Raw genomic sequence first — 10,043 nt, forward strand, 5'->3', positions numbered from 1 at the left:
CAGGTGTCAGTCACACAGATGTGTCCGACCGTATCCTACCCAAGGGACTCCATGAAATGTTGGTCCAACGTCAAGTTGTCCTTCACTGGGTGGACAGCACTTCATACGTCCAGGTAACTAGTAACAGTTGCTTTCAAATAACTGGACAAATGTCATTGGGAATCTGTTAAAAGACTTGCTGACCTGTCTTTCTCATTCCAGGTTATGAGAAGTGAGGAGCACTGGGTCTCAGATAGGCTTTTTGAGGTGTTGAGGGGGATGGGTGGTAGAGTGGTCCCCATGGACGCCCTGCTAAACCTGTGCTGTCCTCACAAGCCCTCCAGTGTTCAGTCCCCCGTAGAATCCCCTTCAGATGCCATTTTGGGGAGAGAGACCTTTCCACTCGACTCTAGCATGGGATACCTGTTGTCCTCAGAACGACTGTACCGCCTAGCGTTTCCTGTCCTGGGGGGAGTCCTGAGATGGGGGCAAGGTTTGTGACACATGGAAGTGAACTGTCATTTGGAAAATCTCCCTCTGAATCTCCCTCTGTCACTCTCATGACATAACAAAGCTATTATGCCTACACATGTTAACCAAATCACAATAAAAGGCCACACTTGTAAATCTTGTAGTAGTGAATAGTATCATCATTGATATAAGAGTACAACCATCTGGTTTCACATCAACATGCTGTATTTCCCCTGTGTGCTGTCTGTCATGTACTCAGGTGATGCTCCACAGAGCTGCAGTGTGACGTTGGAGCCGGTTGCCCTCAGACAGAGGTTTCTCCCAGCCCCCGTGGAGGTCTGTCTGAAAGGGGTCCTTCAGGGCTGGGATGCCCACTCCCTCACAGAGGCGTCCTCCTCGGAGTCCTGGGTGCTGCAGTGTTCCAACAACAACCACACAGACCAGGGCCAGCTACTAAGGGAGCTCTCTGCCCAGGCTCTTCACATGGTAAAGCTGCACCGTAGTGCCAATGTTGCCAGATTCTGTTGACACTTTCCAAATGGGAATAAAACCACCCAATATGGCAACAATGTGTAGGACATGGAAGTACTGTTGTCTTCCTAGTTGAGTTGTCAGTGTGTTGTGTTCAATTGGAAACGAGATGGTTTCATCTAAACTGAATCAAACATCTGTCTGTTGTCCACTACGCTATGTTCACAATGGTCCTGATGCTCCCAACAGATCAGACGAATAAGTATCAAAATTCAAAATTATTATTTTACTGTAATGTCAAAATGATCAATGTTTTTGGGGCTAATAACTAGTTTGTTGTCTCCACAGTTTGCAGAGGTGAGTGACGGAGGAGACTTGCCATGCTCGGCCTTCCTGTCTCCCCTCTCAGCCCTCACGGCTTTGCTCACTGTCTTTCGGCCCAGCGTCGCTTCCGGCTACCACACCCTGACCTTGGATGCCATCGCCCCAGCAGCGGCGGACACCTCCTCAGACCTGCCCGAGGTGGTCAGCAGTGTCCTGGGAGGGTTCTATGACATCATGGAGGGAGATGGAGGTTATGATTGGCTCGGTTTCCTCTGTCTTTATTATCCGCCTTGACATATCTGATATGACTAGTAACTAGTAGTTACAGTAGGGTCTGATATGACTAGTAGTTACAGTAGGGTCTGGGTCTGAGATGACTAGCGACTAGTAGTTACTGTAGGGTCCGAGATGACTAGTAACTAGTAGTTACAGTGGGGTCTGAGCTGACTAGCGACTCGTAGTTACAGTAGGGTCTGAGATGACTAGTAACTAGTAGTTACAGTAGGGTCTGAGCTGACTAGTAACTAGTAGTTACAGTGGGGTCTGAGATGACTAGTAACTAGTAGTTACAGTAGGGTCTGAGATGACTAGTAACTAGTAGTTACAGTAGGGTCTGATATGACTAGTAACTAGTAGTTACAGTAGGGTCTGAGCTGACTAGTAACTAGTAGTTACAGTAGGGTCTGAGATTACTAGTAACTAGTAGTTACAGTAGGGTCTGAGATGACTAGTAACTAGTAGTTACAGTAGGGTCTGAGATGACTAGTAACTAGTAGTTACAGTAGGGTCTGAGATGACTAGTAACTAGTAGTTACTGTAGGGTCTGAGATGACTAGTAACTAGTAGTTACAGTAGGGTCTGAGATGACTAGTAACTAGTAGTTACAGTAGGGTCTGAGATGACTAGTAACTAGTAGTTACAGTAGGGTCTGATATGACTAGTAACTAGTAGTTACAGTAGGGTCTGGGTCTGAGATGACTAGTAACTAGTGGTTACAGTAGGGTCTGATATGACTAGTAACTAGTAGTTACAGTAGGATCTGATATGACTAGTAACTAGTAGTTACAGTAGGATCTGAGATGACTAGTAACTAGTAGTTACAGTAGGATCTGAGATGACTAGTAACTAGTAGTTACAGTGGGGTCTGAGATGACTAGTAACTAGTAGTTACTGTAGGGTCTGAGATGACTAGTAACTAGTAGTTACAGTAGGGTCTGATATGACTAGTAACTAGTAGTTACAGTAGGGTCTGGGTCTGAGATGACTAGTAACTAGTAGTTACAGTAGGATCTGAGATGACTAGTAACTAGTAGTTACAGTAGGGTCTGAGATGACTAGTAACTAGTAGTTACAGTAGGGTCTGAGATGACTAGTAACTAGTAGTTACAGTAGGGTCTGATATGACTAGTAACTAGTAGTTACAGTAGGGTCTGGGTCTGAGATGACTAGTAACTAGTAGTTACAGTAGGGTCTGATATGACTAGTAACTAGTAGTTACAGTTGGATCTGATATGACTAGTAACTAGTAGTTACAGTAGGATCTGAGATGACTAGTAACTAGTAGTTACAGTAGGGTCTGATATGACTAGTAACTAGTAGTTACAGTGGGGTCTGAGATGACTAGTAACTAGTAGTTACTGTAGGGTCTGAGATGACTAGTAACTAGTAGTTACAGTAGGGTCTGATATGACTAGTAACTAGTAGTTACAGTAGGGTCTGGGTCTGAGATGACTAGTAACTAGTAGTTACAGTAGGGTCTGATATGACTAGTAACTAGTAGTTACAGTAGGGTCTGATATGACTAGTAACTAGTAGTTACAGTAGGGTCTGAGATGACTAGTAACTAGTAGTTACAGTAGGGTCTGAGATGACTAGTAACTAGTAGTTACAGTAGGGTCTGAGATGACTAGTAACTAGTAGTTACAGTAGGGTCTGAGCTGACTAGTAACTAGTAGTTACAGTAGGGTCTGATATGACTAGTAACTAGTAGTTACAGTAGGGTCTGAGATGACTAGCGACTCGTAGTTACAGTAGGGTCTGAGATGACTAGTAACTAGTAGTTACAGTAGGATCTGAGCTGACTAGCGACTAGTAGTTACAGTGGGGTCTGAGACGACTCGCGGTGACGGTAGGGTCTGAGACGACTCGCGGTGACGGTAGGGTCTGAGACGACTCGCGGTGACGGTAGGGTCTGAGACGACTCGCGGTGACGGTAGGGTCTGAGACGACTCGCGGTGACGGTAGGGTCTGAGACGACTCGCGGTGACGGTAGGGTCTGAGACGACTCGCGGTGATTGTAGGGTCTGAGCGATAGCTCCACCTTGCTTCTGTGGCATTGCTGTCACCTTAATTGTCTGACCTTTTCTTACCTTTTATATCAAATTGAGTTTTCAGTTCAATTACAGATCTCCAGAAAATGATTCACTCAATTAGTTTATTGGTGCAGTGTTATCGTAAGAGACTGAGTATTGTCCTTCCTCCACAGCTCCTCGAGTTGAGCCCCAGGTTCCTGACTGGGCACAGCAGGAGCTCAGCCATTGGTCCAGCCCACTGACCGCTGGGTTGGTGGAGGGCTGGTTCCCGCATGCTGACCAATCAGGAGTCAGCTCCCACTTAATGGAGTCAATGAGGTATGATTTGCCCTTTTTAACGTTATGTCTGTAATTATGTGTAGTTGAAACGTCACAATTTCTTAATATTAAATATAATGTCATTAGAACACTGTCGCCTAGTTTTTAAATACATAGATATCTAGGGCCAAATTACAATTTCCCGGTGGTTAGTGTCTTTCTTACACATATATAAAAGTTGCAGCTGAACTGCTTTATCATGACCTTTAAACTATTATTGACTATGTCAATGTCCGTGTGTGTGTGTGTGTGTGTGTGTGTGTGTGTGTGTGTGTGTGTGTGTGTGTGTGTGTCCAGGCTGCTCCATGCGGTGCCAGAGGGTGAAACCGAGGGTCAGGAAGAGGAGCTGTCGGGCCCCCAGCAGGACTTGGTCATCAGCCTGGCAGAACTCTACCAGAGAATGACCTCCCAGTCCCACAGCGACAAGACGGGGAAGAAACGTAAGGAAACGCCACAGACCCTACTGGCTGCATATCCCCCTCCCCCCTCCCTCATATCTTTCAAGACCCCCCCCCCCAAGTGTCAGTGACTTCTGTTTGTATTTTAGAAATGTCTCAATATATTTTTATACTCATCAGCAAGCGTTTCGTGTTTGAACAGATGGCTTTAGATTATTCTGTGATACGGCAGCGGTGTAGCAGCTCATAACCTACAATGACGAGACACTTGTTATCGTGTTGTTCTTCCCCTGCTGAGTGTCTGTCAACATCTCTCCTGCCGCCAGCAGGGGGCGCCCAGCGCACGCCGGTGAGGCAGAAGATGAAGACTATGAGCCGCTCACTGCAGATGCTGAACGTGGCCCGTCTGAATGTCAAGGCCCAGAAAAGCCAGGCTGGAGAGACTGAGGTGGGGGCGCCGGGGGCCGAGGGCTGCAGGGGACAGGAGAGGCTAGGGAAAAGACGCTCAGGAAACAGGGCCAAGACTGGACCCCACGCCCAACGTAAGTGTCTTGTCTGTCTGGCCCAACGTAAGTGTCTTGTCTGTCTGGCCCAACGCAAGTGTCTTGTCTGTCTGGCCTAACGCAAGTGTCTTGTCTGTCTGGCCCAACGCAAGTGTCTTGTCTGTCTGGCCCAACGCAAGTGTCTTGTCTGTCTGGCCCAACGCAAGTGTCTTGTCTGTCTGGCCCAACGCAAGTGTCTTGTCTGTCTGGCCCAACGCAAGTGTCTTGTCTGTCTGGCCCAACGCAAGTGTCTTGTCTGTCTGGCCCAACGCAAGTGTCTTGTCTGTCTGGCCCAACGCAAGTGTCTTGTCTGTCTGGCCCAACGCAAGTGTCTTGTCTGTCTGGCCCAACGCAAGTGTCTTGTCTGTCTGGCCCAACGCAAGTGTCTTGTCTGTCTGGCCCAACGCAAGTGTCTTGTCTGTCTGGCCCAACGCAAGTGTCTTGTCTGTCTGTTTGACCCCCACCAGAACAACAGGGATATATATCTTAAGTGTTCTGCTCCACAAAGGGCTCACCCATAGTCTCAGCATGGTTCAGATTCAGCTTTTAATGGTCAAATGATTGATAAGAGGCCTATTCTCATAATTGTTAGACAACGGAATGAAGATGGGTGTATTCAAGAGTGATTACAGAGCATTCAAATAAAACATTTTACTTTTATAGAATAGAGTTGGTTCTTTGTGTTCTATGTAGCATAGGGAATCATGCCAGCTCTGTACTTTCTGTTTATCTTCAATGAATGTTCTGAACATCCCACCAGTTAATAACTGTCACAAACTTCCATTTCTACTCTCCTGTCAGACTTCGAGAGCGAGGCCGAGCTGCTGTCCCACCTGAAGGCCGGCTATGAGAAGACGGTGTCTGAGAGAGACTCCTCCCTCCTCACTGAGGCCCAGCACCACCTCTCTGCTGTCAAGATGTTCCTGGGGCCCAATCCAGACCTGGGGGTAAGACAGACCTGGGGGTAAGACAGACCTGGGGGTAAGACAGACCTGGGGGTAAGACAGACCTGGAGGTAAGACGTTCCAGGGGCCCAACCCAGACCTGGGGGTAAGACGTTCCAGGGGCCCAACCCAAACCTGGGGGTAAGACAGACCTGGGGGTAAGACAGACCTGGGGGTAAGACAGACCTGGGTGTAAGACAGACCTGGGTGTAAGACAGACCTGGGGGTAAGACAGACCTGGGGGTAAGACGTTCCAGGGGCCCAACCCAGACCTGGGGGTAAGACAGACCTGGGGGTAAGACAGACCTGGGGCCCAACCCAGACCTGGGGGTAAGACGTTCCAGGGGCCCAACCCAGACCTGGGGGTAAGACAGACCTGGGGGTAAGACAGACCTGGGGGTAAGACGTTCCAGGGGCCCAACCCAAACCTGGGGGTAAGACGTTCCAGGGGCCCAACCCAGACCTGGGGATAAGACAGACCTGGGGATAAGACAGACCTGGGGGTAAACAGACCTGGGGGTAAGACAGACCTGGGGGTAAGACGTTCCAGGGGCCCAACCCAGACCTGGGGGTAAGACAGACCTGGGGGTAAGACAGACCTGGGGCCCAACCCAGACCTGGGGGTAAGACGTTCCAGGGGCCCAACCCAGACCTGGGGATAAGACAGACCTGGGGATAAGACAGACCTGGGGGTAAACAGACCTGGGGGTAAGACAGACCTGGGGGTAAGACATTCCAGGGGCCCAACCCAGACCTGGGGGTAAGACGTTCCAGGGGCCCAACCCAGACCTGGGGGTAAGACGTTCCAGGGGCCCAACCCAGACCTGGGGGTAAGAAAGACGTAGAGAAGAAAATACCTAGTGGACAGGTTCTGTTTGAAAATCCTGAAGGTCACTATCTCTTCTCCCCTTGATGTAAAAAAGCTAATTTGATGTAATACCTGACTTGACGTGATAAACGGCTAATGTGATGTAATACCTGACTTGACGTGATAAACGGCTAATGTGAATGCAAGGTAGGTTTGGGCGAATATTAGGATACCGAGTGGCGTAGCGGTCTAAGGCACTGCATCTCGGTGCAAAAGGCGTCACTACAGTCCCTGGTTCGAATCCAGGCTGTATCACATCCGGGCCGTGATTGGGAGTCCCATAGGGCGGTGCACAATTGGCCCTGCGTCACCGGGGTAGGCCGTCGTCGTAAATAAGAATTTGTTCTTAACTTAATTGCCTAGTTAAATAAAGGTTCGCATACACTAAAACTGATTTATCGCGATATTTAACAAGTTTGATGATATGTAAATGCAGATATCGGCCAACCCTAATGCAAGAGTTCCTCTTCTTTACGTTCACGTATTCCGTTGGAATACGTCTGACTTCACTCTTTCTCTCTGCCCGGCAGGTGCAGGTCTGGCTCTTCGTCCAACAGAACCTGCTTAAGTCCAGCAAGTCTATCCGCCAGCTTTACAGCAACGCTCCTGACGCCGACAGCAAACTCAGAGAGTAAGTAGTGACTGTTAAACATAGTAGTCTCTGGCTTCAAAATATAATTAATATTAAATTGAACAGCAGCTTATGGTCTTCACCGATAAGTGTGATTTAAATGGAGGATTGTTTTCATCAAGCGCCGAACCGACTGAAACAGACTACCTGGGCTGGTCCAATAAGAAACGCTCGCTTTTGGTTTCATAATGTTTTACTACGGTTTTCTCTACTGAACACGACCAATTACTAAGACTGATATGTCTCTCTAAGGTGCCAGCTACAGGCGGTTCTCAGGTTGGAGATGTGTCGACTCCTCCCCTCTGAGCAGCAGGCCGACACACCGGATGTGGAGCAGACAGTGGAGGAGGTAGGAAATGACTAATTTGTAGCCACCTCCACAACCCCACATATTACTTCCTCCTACCTGAATCCAAACAAAACAGAGTCATTTGACAGGCTTTAATTTCTCCTTCCCTCTACCCAGGTGGCTGACATGTTGAGGATTATCTCTCTAACCAAAGACCCGGTGTACCTGGCCAAGTTCCTGCAAGATGAGGTCCTCCCTGTGTGAGTTTCTTCTCTGTGAAATCGGACTCAACTTTAGGGGTTGAATCCAGATTAAGGAGATGAGGAAAATACATCTACATAAAGTTACAATAAAAATAGTGCTATAATTAAGCAATAAGGCCCGAGGGGGTGTGGTATATGGCCAATATACCACGGCTAAGGGCTGTTCTTAGGCACGACACATTGCGGAGTGCCTGGATACAGCCCTTAGCCGTGGTATATATTGGCCATATACCACAAACCCCCAAGGTGCCTTATTCCTATTATAAACTGGTTACCAATGTAATTACAGTAGTAAAAATAAGTTTTGTCATACCGTGGTATATGGTCTCGTATACCCTGGCTGTCAGCCTATCAAAAAGAAAAATACAGGTGAAGAACAATGACATAATGAACCGGTTTCCACCAACAGAAACACTCCTTTTACTGTATTCACCAACAGAAAGGATTGGCCACTCCCTCATGACTTCCTAATCTTGCCATGAAAAGGTTTATCTAAACTAGGCTGCACCGACTCAACCAAACTGAAGCCCACATTTCACTCCCATGGAACTCCATATTTGTAGGCAGGGCTCGAACCACCCAGTTTATAAAAAGTTAGAATAAATGGTGTTATGGGCTGTCAGGTTCCTGACGGCCATCCCTAGGGTCCTAGCAGACGTATACCACAGCCTGGGAACCCAGCTACCCGCCGCCCTCTCAGCCGTGCTGCCCTCTGACTTCTTCAGCGACGAGTCCGTGACCAAGGACAGTGTCTCTTCCTCCTCTCCTCCCCTCTCCACGGCCCTCAGCATGGCCTCCGACTGCAGGGAGCGGCTACAGGAGCTCCGCGACCGCTCCGCCAGCAAGAGGAGGTGAGTTACCTGGGGCCAGAGGCTTTATCTGCTGTGGTGTGGATGTGATACAATGACCGTTCCAAGTTGTCTGTTGTTAGTACACTTTCATATAGCCCTCTTTACATTTACATTTTAGCAGACGCTCTTTTCCAGAGCGACTTACAGTAGTGAATGCATACATTTCATAAATGTTTTTCTCCGTACTGGTCCCCCGTGGGAATCGAACCCACAACCCTTGCGTTGCAAACACCATGCTCTACCAACTGAGCCACACGGGACCTTTAACTCACCCGTTAGTACACTTTCATATAGCCCTCTTTAACTCACCTCTGTGTTTGAGGAGTGGGAGGCTGACTCGCCATCGCAGCATGACTGAAGCATCCCAGAGTCTACAGATAGAGGTGCCCAGGAAGTCCACCAGAGCGGTGAGCTAAGATGGGATACATTTATTTTATTCTACCACAGCTGTAAAGTCCAGTAAAATAGGGCCTCGGTCACTGGGTCTTTGTAACATTGATCTTTTGTTACTCTCGTCTGAATGGATGTACAGTATGAACTTACTAATCACCCAAATCTTGATCTCTCTGTCTCTGTGTTGTATGAACAGGCCAAGCCAAAGCTCTGTGTTGCTGTGGAGAAACCAGCCGCTGAACCACCCCCAAAGCAGGCTGCACAAGGTAATTTCCTCCAACTCTGTTAGATCAATAAACTCCTTGTCTCATACACTCAGATTCAGAGTCGCATGTACACGGTTGCAGGTGTAATTGCAGGGTACAGTGAAAATCTTAGAATGTCCATAGAGGAAACAGCAGGTAAGGTAAGTGACTGTTGAGGGTGTGGGGAGAGAGAGAATGTCCATAGGGGAAGCAGCAGGTAAGGTAAGTGACTGTTGAGGGTGTGGGGAGAGAGAGAATGTCCATAGGGGAAGCAGCAGGTAAGGTAAGTGACTGTTGAGGGTGTGGGGGGAGAGAGAATGTCCATAGGGGAAGCAGCGGGTAAGGTAAGTGACTGTTGAGGGTGTGGGGGGAGAGAGAATGTCCATAGGGGAAGCAGCGGGTAAGGTAAAAGTGACTGTTGAGGGTGTGGGGGGGGGAGAGAATGTCCATAGGGGAAGCAGCAGGTAAGGTAAGTGACAGAGATCTATAAGCTACTGGACTCAGAGTCAGGCTTCAAAATGGCTGCTGTGTTGCGGGAACAGTTGAGGATGGAGGGAGGAGGCGGCAGAAGAGGTGACTGGAACCTTAATATTTAAAATATATATAGAGATTTTTCTAGGCCTATAAGCAGACTTATTTATTTTGTTTTATTTCATCTTGTACACATTTGCAGCTAAAAATTGCAGTATACAGACAAAGGAAAACATTGATAGCTAATAATTGTAGACAGCCTACACTAGACTG

General features: G+C 48.0%; 1 protein-coding gene across 3 annotated transcripts; it reads left to right on the top strand.

Annotated features, from left to right (window-relative positions):
* Window positions 1-239: 239 nt before the first annotated feature.
* Window positions 240-9,477, top strand: LOC115192838 (treslin-like). 3 transcript variants are annotated; one of them, XM_029751721.1, is made up of 13 exons: window positions 240-472; window positions 710-936; window positions 1,270-1,495; window positions 3,731-3,875; window positions 4,173-4,315; window positions 4,600-4,815; window positions 5,617-5,762; window positions 7,158-7,258; window positions 7,511-7,607; window positions 7,725-7,807; window positions 8,434-8,661; window positions 8,984-9,068; window positions 9,251-9,477. In XM_029751721.1, exons 1-13 carry the CDS (start codon window positions 259-261, stop codon window positions 9,341-9,343), a joined length of 2,004 nt encoding a protein of 667 aa, XP_029607581.1. In that variant the 5' UTR covers window positions 240-258; the 3' UTR covers window positions 9,344-9,477. The 3 variants fall into 3 exon arrangements, with proteins under 3 accessions (XP_029607581.1, XP_029607583.1, XP_029607582.1); XM_029751723.1 differs by having other exon boundaries at window positions 8,987-9,068; XM_029751722.1 differs by having other exon boundaries at window positions 4,603-4,815; window positions 9,251-9,476.
* The last annotated feature ends 566 nt before the right edge of the window (window positions 9,478-10,043 follow it).

The sequence above is a fragment of the Salmo trutta genome, chromosome 4 (genome assembly GCF_901001165.1).
Source record: "Salmo trutta chromosome 4, fSalTru1.1, whole genome shotgun sequence".
NCBI classification, from domain to species: domain Eukaryota; kingdom Metazoa; phylum Chordata; class Actinopteri; order Salmoniformes; family Salmonidae; genus Salmo; species Salmo trutta.